Genomic DNA, 13,626 nt, shown 5'->3' with positions numbered 1-13,626 from the left:
GCGAGAGAGATGCTTTGTTCACTTGTTCCAAATCGCAGCTGGAACCTTCAAGTCACAGATAAAATACTGGCATTAGCATCAGCCAGTATTTCATCTGTGACTTGAAGGATCAGGCTGCATTAAATTTTGGCGTTAATTGTCCGTTAGTTTACGGCAACAGCACAGACATTGTTATTATACAATCCGAAAATGAATATGCTGAGTGATATCAACGTTTAGTCTATATAAATATATATTTCAGTTTTCCTTTGCAAGAACGTGTGTTCAACCTGAAAAATGTCTACGATTAAATCCGTTCATAGCACATTACTGAAGCTATCGGGACCTTCATTACCGCCATTGCTGAGCAGAAAGCAGTAGACCCGTGAGGATCCGATGTAGAATAGGTCTTCAGCAACCCATGCTTGCAATAAAAGGCGACTATGCTTGTCGTAAGAGGCGACCAACGGAATCGGGTGCTCAGGCTCGTTGACTTGGTTGATGCATGTCATCATATCCCAATTGGGTGGATCGATGCTCATGATGTCAATCACTGGATTGTCTGGTCCAGACTCGATTATTTACAGACCGCCGTCTTATAGCTGAAATATTGCTGAGTGCGGCGTTAAACAACAAACAAACAACAAACAAACAAACAAACACAAAGCAGTATGTTGTGCCTGAGGATTAACCTTCAAAGACGGCTGTCCAATATGGTCCAGTCTGACATTCACTTTCAAAAGATTGCGTGATTCGAAATGAACTTGTCAGCCCTGTCTTTTTCATCTTCAACAACTATTCCCTCAATTGCAAGATTTTACTTTGAAGGTTTTAGAATAGGTTTTTCTTTATTAAAACCTAAAAGCAAGTTTTCCTGTGTTTTGAAGACGCCACCTTTACAATGGCAAATATCCGTAAATATAGAGGCACAAAGCTACGACTCCACACCCACATGATTGCGTCAGTAGCATTAACCTGTGAGGTCATGGTCCATAAACGAAAGATAAAACGAAACTGGAAATTAAATCGTGATGAACAATAAAACATGAGAGATTGTTTATAAATTATGGTTAAATATGTGAACTCTTATATAAGGACGTTGTAACAACCGCCGTTACCACGTTCTAGTGATCACTTTAAAATAGACCTTGTTCCGGATATAGTTTGTAATGTACAGTGTCTGGCATACTTGGCCACTCACACACGGAATTCCCTTGTCACTTCCCGGGGAGCGTTGCTCTCGCCTTTCCGCGAGCGCCTGGTGTCGTCTCTTTGTGCTGATGATTCGTGGGCGCATTCTCATTGTACGGTCGGGATCGCACTGTGGTATTGGTAGTTGTCGCTTATATCAACACAAAGATATATGGTGAAACACTGCCATTTCAACATGATATATTTTCGAACAACCTGTGTCTTTTCTGGAATCATGACATTGGCGTATTTCGGGATATATGGAGTTGATGGAACGCCGACAGTTATTTTAGGTAGGTTTTAAGCTCACCTGAAGCAAAATCTTCATCTACTTGTTTCCACCAATGAGGAAATCCGAATTTGTTCAAGAGATTCCAAACCGATGTTCAATCATTTTGCTGTGCTTTTTCGCCAAATGCTTTTTTCTTGAAAATAAAAGTTATCATTTTTCAAATCAGCGTTATTGACTCGGCAAGGCGACAGGGACAAGTTCATATAGAAAACTTATGTTTTAAAAATAAATAAAAAAATTGTCGTTGTGATCATTATAATTTCTGCATTCTGATTAGCTCAATTGGTCACGTGTTATTGCATTCATTTCCCGACGCGCACTACTTTTATTACTTCGGAATGTTGGGGAATCCCGATATTACAGTCGAGAGAAATCCCTTTCTGCTCATGTGTATCGTTATGGACAGGACATATAGCCAAATCCATGCATATACATCGCCCAAACTACCCTTGATACCGAAAGCCGAGAAGGAATAAACAGAAACGTGCAGGCACGCTCGTCCGTTTCTTTCCCGCACAAATTTCATGTCTTCGGGTTTCATTTTATAACCCGCCATTTTCCAACTGTGTCTTCCCCTTGTCAGGGAACTAATGTTTGAATCTGGCGGTAACTGACCATGTCATTTGAAACAGCCGCCTTCTCCCGGACATATTTGTTCCGGTTCGTTACCGTCTGACTGTTTCAATTCTTCTCGCCTCTTGCCTTGATGGACAGGTCCTTTGAACTTTGTGCAGGACCCCCAAATACATGAATTTCATAATATTTCATTACGCCTAGGGATGTTATGAAAATCAGTCTCTTCTAGATTAAATATATTCATTTTGTAAAATTTTCGCTTTATGTAGTTATTAAGAGATATTAAGGAAACAATTTCGATCGAAAAGAAACACTTGGTACAATACCATACCTATAAAAGTAATTGTGGGGTCGTGTTTTGTATAAAGGAACAAAAAAAATATGTATGTTCTTGAAACTCTTGGGTTTGTCGTATGAAAAAACGACGAGAGACTAATATAGTACAAATGATTCGGGAGAGCTATTTTGCGTGCAACCATTACATTCCATTGATTCCATAACGTTGGGGTTGTTAACCAAGCAATATATTTTGTGGTCATGTTTCCATGAACCTAAAGACATTAGACCACGCTAATTGCGCGGAATTACGTAATGCGTGCTCGCATGGTTTTCCATTTATACATGTACTTCCATACACGCAAAAAAGTAAATTTTGAAACAATGCTATTCATAGACACGTACATGATGCTGTTGCTGTAAACGAGGTGCACGTGTCTCAGGCGCCGCTAGTAGTTGTGCAGAGTTGCGTCCCTTTGAAACGCCAGAAACCTATGATCGTTGTTTCGAATCCCGGTTCGTCCCGATTATGTTTCTAGATTTGTCAACACCATACCCGTGCTCGTGGGTTTCAAAATGGGGTAAACGTCTGAGACCTGCATCACTTCGGGCTTTTCTCCCACACCGAATAGACGCGCTGTGATAAAAAACAACGAAAAAACACCTTGAATGCTACTGAAAGTGGCGTTAAACCCAACTCACCCAATATCTAAGGGAACTTCAACAAGAATCACGTGGTACCATATGGAACATACACCATTAAAAAGTAAAGCGCCTCTTACTATATATTTCTATATATGTTAATCATGAAATACGACATTTAATAGATAGTGATGCAGTCTGGACCAGACAATCCAGTGATCATGCTATTGTTTGCTGCTTATACCTATGACATTACACACTCGTGATCTGTTTATATATACATATATTATTTCTATTGGTTTTTCAGCGACATATCCTGATACCCAGAATACAACAGTTGTAGCGGGAAGTGATGTTGTTTTGGAGTGTACGGGTAGCGCATCAGGCTTGTTCGCCTGGTACAAAGTTGGTAGTTGGAGAAAGTATGTTGCTGATTTTCAAGGAAAGTCTGGACCATGCGGTTTACGCCTCGGAGAATCACTTCTGCCAGGCCTGTCACTGGGAAACGAGGACTGCAGTAAACATGCTCTCAAAATCTCCAACATCAGTAACGAGCACGATGGAATTTGGAAATGTACACACAATCAATTAACCAGGAGGATCCATGTCCATGTTGTGGCGCCAACGGCAGGTACTATAAGACGATCTTTCATTATTAGTGTTTCAGCTTTGATGTTCAACATGGAAAATGCAATGTTGAATAAGGCTGCCCGAATCATATCCTCTCCATCTTCATTCAGTTATAAATCACGTAGTGACCAGGGAAAGTTGTTGTCTTTACGCTATATCAGACCATTTACACGAAAGGAAGACCACGTGGCGTCAGTCGCCATAGGATGTTATGTAAAGTATAATAAGAATATTTTCCTTCCAACTTTTCCATGCAATTTAATCTCAACTGACAAATATATGACGTTATCATCTTCATAACAAACACTGTTGGATTATCGTTTATGATGTACCCCTATCCTATGTCTATATAAACCTTTCAACTTCCTCGGGAAAAGTAATTAATTTCAACTCTGTCTGCCTATGACAATATGTCATATGCAAGCCAACTATACATTGCTCTGCCCTTATCGAAAACAAAGGATCGACGAACCCATCTAGATTAAGTTATGTCACATTATGGGGATACAATTGCATTTCCAGCATGTTAAAAATTATGACAAATTACCAACAGGACGTTTCTAGAGAAATATGTCAGCATCCTTGGCTTACTTGAGGGGAAACTCCTCCTGGACGTGCCCGCTCTTGATGGCTTCTAACACTAGCTCCACACCTTCACTCACTCACCCAACAGGATGTTCACATGAATCAAATGCATCTTCAACCTTTTACAAAATAATAGGGCTTGTAATAGGTTTGTTTGTTTGTTTGTTGTTAAACGCCGCGCTCAGCAATATTCCAGCTATATGACGGCGGTCTGTAAATAATCGAGCCTGGACCAGACAATCCAGTGATTGACATAAAGAGCATCGATCCATGCAATCGGGATACGATGACATATATCAACCAAGTCAGCGAGCCTGACCACCCGATCCCATTAGTCGCCTCTTGCGACAAGAATAGTCGCCTTGTAATAGGAAGTACATTTAAACGTATTCATTATTGTAATCCTTTAAATTCCTTTCTTTTTAAATAGATAAAAAGTATTGGGATACGTCAATCAAATTAAGAAAATGTTTTTGTATTTTCATGCATTTGACTTTTCAAAACATTTTCTCCAGAGGTGTCAACTACCAATTATTTTTGCACAGTTTAAGGCTTGAGCGTGTGCTGGCTTTTAATTTCTAATCACTGCTTAGAACAAACAACTTTAAAAACAACGAGTCTGACATCGTCAACAAGGGCAAAAGTGGCATCAACATCAACAGCTCAAGCCACGACTACGTCCAGTGTCCCCGGACAAACAACTGAAGTAACAACGACTACGTCATCGTCAACAAGGGCAAAAGTGGCATCAACATCAACAGCTCAAACCACGACTACGTCCAGTGTCCCCGGATCTACTCACTCAACAAATAAACCTACAACCTCTGTAACGGTTAGAAGCAGTCCTGGGTACAAGATTCAAAGCAGAACCAAAGACTCTACAAATCCCCAAACACCCCCCGTAAACTCCATGCTTCCCCTGCTTGGCGGAACCATTGGCGGCGCTCTGTTTCTACTTGCTGCCGTCATCGCCGTCTGCTGCTTACTCCGATCAAGGAAACAGAGGCACACCGATGGCTGTAAGTACTGTACTGTTCACAAGAGAGTGAGTGAGGGAGTTGGATTTGGTTCAACGCCGCTTTGAACAGTTTTTGATACGTTGCCGCCACTCCATCTTCATATAAGAAGCCGCGTATGTCAGTAGCAAGTAGTGGCGAAGTGAATTCGTTAGAGTTAGTGTGTTTGGGTAAATGCTGATTTGAACCGAATGCCAGTTACATCATGGTGTGTCTGCTTAATGTGAAAGGGAAGCCAAGTGATGCAGGTCTTAGGTTTTTACCATTTTGGTGAAGCCCACGAGCAGGGATATGGTGCTGGCAAACCTGGAAACAGGGATTCGAACCGACTAGACAAATAATGAGGAGGAACCGGGATTCGAACCCAAGGCCACAGGTCCCTGGCAAGTCTAAGCGACGCAACTCTGCACAGAGAACTACGATGTCTCCGGGCGAATTGGACATCAGTATACAAATATCTCGAGACGTAATAATGAAATGTTGTAATCAATTAATATCATTGTTCAGGGAAATTTGTTTATTTTTAATCAAATTTGCCCGAAGAGAAACACATATATTGCAGAAACAATTTACAAAATAAATAAATGTTTGTGCATGTTACCTAGTATATACCAGTTGTAGTTACTCCGTAGCGATAAGTGACGTAGGTATTGGCGCATGTTGTTTGAATGATATGAATCCAATGCTGTACTATTCATTCTTCCTCAGCTGCTGAGCGGCCTGGCAAAGGCCATCAAAGGTATGTAGAGGTATTTCTTCATCTTTTCGCGAACACCTGGCATCATCACTGTTTGATAGTGTTTAATAATACATGCTGATGATAATGTCAGAAACGTATGATGGACTCTACCTTTATTGGAGGTTTCATAGGATTGTGGGAGTGGTTTTGTCACTTTTTTTAATTAAAAGGGATTGAAAGAGCGAAGGATATGTTATGTCATGGATTGTCTGCATAAAATGAACGTTGTTGCTGTTGTCTGAGACTCGAATAACAGCATGGTACAGACAGTGCAAGATCCTTATCCACCACCAATACATAATTATGTTTTAAAAAACAAAATAACAAATGATTCAGTTATGTGAGTGAGTGAGTGAGTTGGGTTTAACGCCGCTTTTAACAGTATTCCAGTTATATTACGGCGTGTCAGCTTAATGTGGGAGGAAAGCCCGAAGTGATGCAGGTCTCAGACGTTTACCACTTCGGTGAAACCCACGAGCACGGGTATGGTGCTGACAAACCTAGAAACATAATCGGGGCGAACCGGGATTCGAACCCACAATCATAGGTGTCTGGCGTGCCCAAGGGACGCATCTCTGCACATCGAATCGCGGCGCCTTAGACGACTGGGCTACCCGTGCCCCCGATTCCGTAATGTAACAGAGTGCCAGCTTGATGTGGTCGGAAGGCTGAAGCTGTGCAGGTCTCAGACGTTTACCGCTTAAATGAAACCACGAACACGGGTATGGTGCTGACAAACCTAGAAACATAGGGATTCGAACCCATGATCATAATGAAATGCGGCGTCGTAGAATTATTAGTGTGCTAATATAACAAAGTAAACTAAACCAAAGGCAGTTCAATTTAAATAATGCGACATCTCTGCATTTCAAACAATCTTATTCCAACAGGTTTTAACTGAACTGATTTGTTCATGTTGTATGCCAACACAAACAGAATATGATGTAATCATACACATTTAACTTATCAGAAATCAAGATCCGGAACAGGGAGAAGATGATGGTCAGTACATATAAATACGAGATTACTGAATCACACATTCAGTTTTGAAGTGTTTTATTAAAGAGGGATACAATCTATACATGACAAAACTGTAAACAAATATCAACAAATGCAAGAAACTTTCTTTCTTTTTTTCCTCTGTCAATATCAATTTCAATATTTCGTTGAGGTAATTTTCCCCATCCACTTTGCAGTGATGGTGGGTAATCCCATCTACAGCAGCTACGATGGGGGCGTGGATTATGCCCAGATAGGTGGGGCCAGACAGACAGCCAGCACCAAGGGTGAGTCTTTGGTATATATGACAAGGGGGAGGTGTGGGGACGTCACTATTTCCTGATAGGTGGGGCCAGACAGACAGCCAGCACCAAGGGTGAGTCTTTGGTATATATGACAAGGGGAGGTATGGGGACGTCACTATGCCCAGATAGGTGGGGCCAGGCAGACAGACAGCACCAAGGGTGAGTCTATGGTATAGATGACAAGGGGGATATGTGGGGACGTCACTATGTCCTGATAGGTGGGACCAGACAGACAGCCAGCACCCAAGGTGAGCCTACGGTATAGATGACAAGGGGGAGGTGTGGGGACGTCACTATGCCCAGATAGGTGGGGCCAGACAGACAGCCAACACCCAGGGTGAGTGTATGGTATAAATGACAAGGGGGAGGTGTGGGGACGTCACTATGTCCTGATAGGTTGGGCCAGACAGACAGCACCCAGGGTGAGTCTATGGTATAGATGACAAGGGAGAGGTCTGGGACGTCGCTGCGTCCTGATAGGTGGGGCCAGACAGACAGCCAGCACCCAGGGTGAGTCTATGATATAGATGACAAGGGGGAGGTGTGGGGACGTCACTGTGTCCTGATAGGTGGGGCCAGACAGACAACCAGCACCCAGGGTGAGCCTATGGTATAAATGACAAGCGAGAGGTGTGGGGACGTCACTTTGCCCAGATAGGTTGGGCTAGACAGTCAGTCAGCACCCAGGATGAGTCTATGGTATATATGACAAGGGAGAGGTGTGGGGACGTCACTATGTCCAGATAGGTGGGGCCAGACAGACAGCCAGCACCAAGGGTGAGTCTTTGGTATATGACAAGGGGGAGGTGTGGGGACGTCACTATGTCCAGATAGGTCGGGCCAGACAGACAGCCAGCACCAAGGGTGAGTCTATGGTATATATGACAAGGGGGAGGTGTGGGGACGTCACTATGTCCAGATAGGTGGGGCCAGACAGACAGCCAGCACTAAGGGTGAGTCTATGGTATAGATGACAAGGGGGAGGTGTGGGGACGTCACTATGTCCAGATAGGTGGGTCCAGGCAGCCAGCACCCAGGGTGAGTCTATGGTATAGATGACAAGGGGAGGTGTGGGGACGTTACTATGTCCAGATAGGTGGGGCTAGACAAGACAGACAGCACCCACGGTGAGTCTATGGTATATATGACAAGGGGGAGGTGTGGTAGCCTGGTTATCAAAGCGTTGAATCTTCAATCCAAAGACCCGGGTTCGATTACTTACTTCGCCGCTAATAGCTGCAAGATTCCCCACGTGGCCATAATGTTGCAACCCTATGTCTGGTGTCCACCGTCGCTCTGTGGCTAAAACCGGGGAAAACCCCGCCCACTCATTTAATAAACTTACAGCTGTTTGCTTGGATATTTCTGTTATATTGATAAATGATTCGTCAGCTTTTAAACGTTCACGAAGTCGATTGACCACAGTTTATTCATTGGAAGGGTCCTGTATCTTTTCTTTACCAATTCTGACGAAAAGATTTTATTTAAATCCATCATGTATCAAGTATATTTTATTGAAATTTGAACATTTGATCCATTTGACGTGGCTAGTCTCTTACGCTGTTTTTTAATCACTGGCACTGATTCATTTGTAAACATGTCTCATGTTGTACTGAATACTGTCTCCTTCAGACTCCCAGGCGTCCCCTGGTACATCTCAGGAGGTTGCAGACATATACGCCATCCCGGATAAACAGCGTCCATCAACACTGAAGGGTGAGTCGTAGGGAAGCTGTTTAAATGAATACTTTCTGGCCGAAAATCATGGACAAAAGAACTCTTCCACACATTTTACAAAACAGTAAACATAGAATTGATTGCTGGATGAGCTGAATGTCCTGACAAAAATGTCTTAGGATCCTCCTTTGTGGATATCATGTCTTAGGATCCTCCTTTGTGGATATCATGTCTTGGGAACCTCCTTTGTGGATATCATGTCTTGAGATCCCCCTTTCTGGATATCATGACTTAGATCCCCCTTTGTCGAAATCACGCCTTGGGATCCTCCTTCGTTGATAGCACGTCTTAGGATCCTCCTTTGTGGATATCACGTCTTAGGATCCTTTTTTGTGGATATCATGTCTTGGGATTCTCCTTTGTGGATATCATGTCTTAGGATCCTCCTTTGTGGATAGCAAGTCTTAGGATCCACCTTTGTCGATATCACGCTTTGGGATCCTCCTTTGTGGATAGCATGTCTCAGAATCCTCCTTTGTGGATATTATGTCTCAGAATCCTCCTTTGTGGATATCATGTCTCAGAATCCTCCTTAGTGGATATTACACTGTATGTCTTAGGATCCTCCTTTGTGGATAGCAAGTCTTAGGATCCTCCTTTGTGGATAGCATGTCTTAGGATCCTCCTTTGTGGATATCATGTCTCAGAATCCTCCTTTGTGGATATTATGTCTCAGAATCCTCCTTTGAGGATATCATGTCTCAGAATCCTCCTTTGTGGATATTACGTCTTAGGATCCTCCTTTGTGGATATCATGTCTCAGAATCCTCCTTTGTGGATATCATGTTGCAGAATCCTCCTTTGAGGATATCATGTCTTAGGATCCTCCTTTGTGGATATCATGTCTTAGGATCCTCCTTTGTGGATATCATGTCTTAGGATCCTACTTTGTGGATAGCATGTCTTAGGATCCTCCTTTGTCGATATCACACCTTGGGATCCTCCTTTGTGGATAGCATGTCTTAGGATCCTCCTTTGTGGATATTACGTCTTAGGATCCTTCTTTGTGGATATGATGTCTCAGAATCCTCCTTTGTGGATATTACGTCTTAGGATCCTCCTTTGTGGATATGATGTCTCAGAATCCTCCTTTGTGGATATAATGTCTTAGGTTCCTCCTTTGTGGATATCATGTCTTAGGATCATAATGTGAAGGTTAGTAGCCTATCACATTCCAGATATTTGACGGCGGTCTGTAAATCATCGAATCTGGACCAGACAATCCAGTGACTGAAAAACAAAAATACTATGATCAATCTGCGTTTTTAATTAATTAGAGTTTCATTAATGAGTCATTGTGTCTTTGATATACGTTCTTGGACAATGGTTGTAATAGTTATTTATGCATTGAACATCAGTAACCAAATTATACACATATGTGTACATGTACATACTAACCTTTTGAAGTAGGATGTTGTTGGTAACTAAAAAGTTAGATTACCATTGTTTCTTGAAGCGGAGGCTGTTGCCTGTGATGTGTACAGCGTCGTACAGAAACAACCCAAGTCGGAAGGCCAGGGAATGTCGCACCAGCCGACGGACAAAGATGGTAGGTCAGATTAGTATTGCCGAGGGAGTGATAGAGTGTGGTTGTACTTTTAGCAATATTCCAGCAATATCACGGCAGGGGATTCACACAGTGCATCCATATCGGTATTCGAATTCGATTCACTGAGCTACCATACCTTCCATCTGGCTTTGCGATTATGTACATGTGCAAAATGTATTTTTGAAGTAGGATGTTATTGGAAATATAAGATAGCTACGCGATAAATAGCGAAGAAAAATGAAGAGCGAAGTGCGGTTTATTTCATTAACATTGTTCTATCATGACGTCATTTCTAGAGATTCGAACATGCGCTCACAACTTGATGACGTATAATGGACGACGTTATTTTTGAGAAGGGAGTATCTAGTGAATTGTTCCCCAAAGATGTAGCTCGGCTACTAAGATAAACGCGATGGCCGAACAATCGCATCCAAAAGTGGGTGAGATATTACAATCTTCTTTGGGAGAAAAGGTACAGGCAATCGACATGAGGATTGAGAGAATTTGCGGGAAATACCCATCTTTCATGGATTCCATTGAGGGAGTCATCATTATTGAAATACGGGTTTATATTTTGAAAGCTTGTACATTTCATCATCATCCTTAAGAGGCTGTACATGATGTTGATGTCTCATATAAGAAATAAACGTCTCATAGACGTTCTTTATTGTCCAATAAATATTGCAGGGAGACTAAATCACTCGGAGCTGCGCCCATCATGGTTTATTCTCCCTGCAGTGTTTTATTGTACGATAAACAACCCCCACTCGTCGTTTATTTCCTAACTAAAAGTTAGATTACCATTGTTTCTTGAAGATGGGGCTGCTGAATGTGATGTGTACAGCGTGGTACAGAAACAGCCCCAGTGAGAGGGTCGGGCAGTGTCAGTCCACTCGACAGACAAGGGAGGTAAGTCAGATAATGTTGTCGAGTGATTGAGTGATAGCGTTTTACGCTGAGATTAGCAATGTTCCAATACCACGGATGGGGATCCCGGGGGTGGAATTCATACATCGCATCCATATGAAGATTCGAAATCGTTTCGCTAGGCTACTGTACCTCCTGGCTTTATGATAATGAGATAGACAATCGTGTTAACATATAAATATGGGCAACCAAAATGATCGAGTCAGTTGATCGTTTTAGTGAATAGTATTTTCCTATGTTGTAACTTCCATCAGGACGTGGGGAGTCCTGGCTACAACAGGTCCCCTTGAACCCTGCTTGTCATAAGAAGCGACTGAATGCATCAGGTTGTCAAGACTTGAACCATATACCGCCCGCCATGATAAAATGGAATAAACTTTGCGAACAACGATCAAACTGAAGACGAGCACAACTGTGTTCTCATATTGTAGGTATTCGCGGCATCGAGTCCCGATGTCCCCGAGCTTTGTTTGTTTGTTTGTTTGTTTGTGGCTTAACGCAGCACTCAGCAATATTCCAGCTATATGACGGCGGTCTGTAAATAATCGAGTCTTGGCCAGGCAATCAGTGATAGGCATCACGAGCATCGATCCACGTAATCAGGATACGATTACATGCATCAACCAAGTCAGCGAGCCTGACCACCCGATCCATAAGTCGCCTCTTACGACAAGCATTGTCACCTTTAACAGCAAGCATGGGTTGCTATGGACCTATTCTCTACCCGGGTCTTCATGGGCCGTCCGAGCTTTGATGTCTTCCATAGCTGAGCAAACGAAATACTTCACTGATTGATACTGAATCATTTACGTTAAATTTACCTGAGCTGAAGGAGGGTCCATATTTATGAGACATCCTGCCTTTACTCGTCATAAAATATTGTTTGACAATTCTCAATGCGTGGGCACATGAAATAAAATAAAACCATTAAAAGTGACTTTGTTTTTAAAGGTGAGGTGTCTGAGCTGTACAGCTAGGTGTAGAAGCCACAAGATCATGGGTAGTAAGACAAGATCAAGACTGTGAAGTGGACTGTGAAGTGGACTGAGGTGGACTGTGAAGTGGAATGTGAGGTGGACTGTGGGGTGGTCTGTGAAGTGGACTGTGAGGTGGACTGTGAGATGGACTGTGGGGTGGACTGTGGGGTGAAGCTTCTCTTTTGTGAATTATTTTCTTTTTTATCTTTTTATGATAATTACCAATTTATTGTTATTCTGCGCAGATAATTCAGGTCCAACGGGGCACAGTTTAGTAGAAACAATGCTGAGAAAGAACATGCAACAAGACAAACCAGGAGCAGATGAGTTGGACCTGTAGCTCTCTACCGTTAAACAACATATTAAGTGTACAGCTATTCTATTCTTCTAAACCAAACAGATGATAAATAACACGGATCGGATGTTTGTCACACCCAATTTATCTATTGCAACGTGTTGTCACATAACCTCTGAAGTAAATTATTATGGCTTTCTGCGGTTTGTATTCTGTGTGCTATGACAATTTATCATCCAATAATGGCTTCCACAGGAAATATTGCTTGAGTATGTGTTATGAGATATCGTTACAATGGAACTGCATCACAATGCTTTGCATACCATTGTGACGTCATCGGTACAATGCCTTCACTAATCTACCACAGAAGCTGGTTAGCTGTAGTTTATACACTCAAGACACTGGTTAGTACTGTTTGCATTGGCAAAAGGCTAGAAGATTGATTCAGGACGATAAGAATAATCTCACCCACGTGTCTTTTGATATCAAATATATCAACACGAGTTAAAACTCTGACGCTTTGGTTTAGATTTTTTATGTTACCCATTTTATATATGTAGAATATGTAGAATATGATAAATATATACTTGTGACTGAAACTGCTTATTTTGCTTTTAATATTATGTGCTTTTGGTCACAGTTAGTAATAATTAGCACGTGTCATTATTGAATACTATGCTGTATTATTTTTTCAAATACATTCCGAATGGTTCATTTGTCCTTGCATCAAATACTCAATAATACCCTCAATTATATACACCAGTGTTACTGATGTTGTTAGATACAAGTCACGATATGGCTGAAATATTGCCGATGTGACATGAAGCTTTTACTCACTCACTCACTGTTAGATACAAAAGTGATTACTAGCTTCCTGAAGCACACTCTCTCTACATGAACACAGTTTAGAA

General features: G+C 42.0%; 1 protein-coding gene across 1 annotated transcript; it reads left to right on the top strand.

Moving 5' to 3' along the window:
* Positions 1-1,200: 1,200 nt before the first annotated feature.
* On the top strand, positions 1,201-12,552 carry LOC124148330 (endochitinase A-like). The gene is made up of 10 exons (XM_048380960.1): positions 1,201-1,463; positions 3,264-3,587; positions 4,765-5,190; positions 5,896-5,926; positions 6,897-6,928; positions 7,123-7,212; positions 8,863-8,946; positions 10,424-10,516; positions 11,333-11,425; positions 12,395-12,552. The coding sequence occupies exons 1-9, from the start codon at positions 1,343-1,345 to the stop codon at positions 11,383-11,385; spliced, it is 1,254 nt and encodes a 417-aa protein (XP_048236917.1). The 5' UTR covers positions 1,201-1,342; the 3' UTR covers positions 11,386-11,425; positions 12,395-12,552.
* The last annotated feature ends 1,074 nt before the right edge of the window (positions 12,553-13,626 follow it).

The sequence above is a fragment of the Haliotis rufescens genome, unplaced genomic scaffold (genome assembly GCF_023055435.1).
Source record: "Haliotis rufescens isolate VD_foot unplaced genomic scaffold, xgHalRufe1.0.p SCAF_34, whole genome shotgun sequence".
NCBI classification, from domain to species: domain Eukaryota; kingdom Metazoa; phylum Mollusca; class Gastropoda; order Lepetellida; family Haliotidae; genus Haliotis; species Haliotis rufescens.
This window is presented reverse-complemented; position numbering and strand designations above follow the sequence as displayed.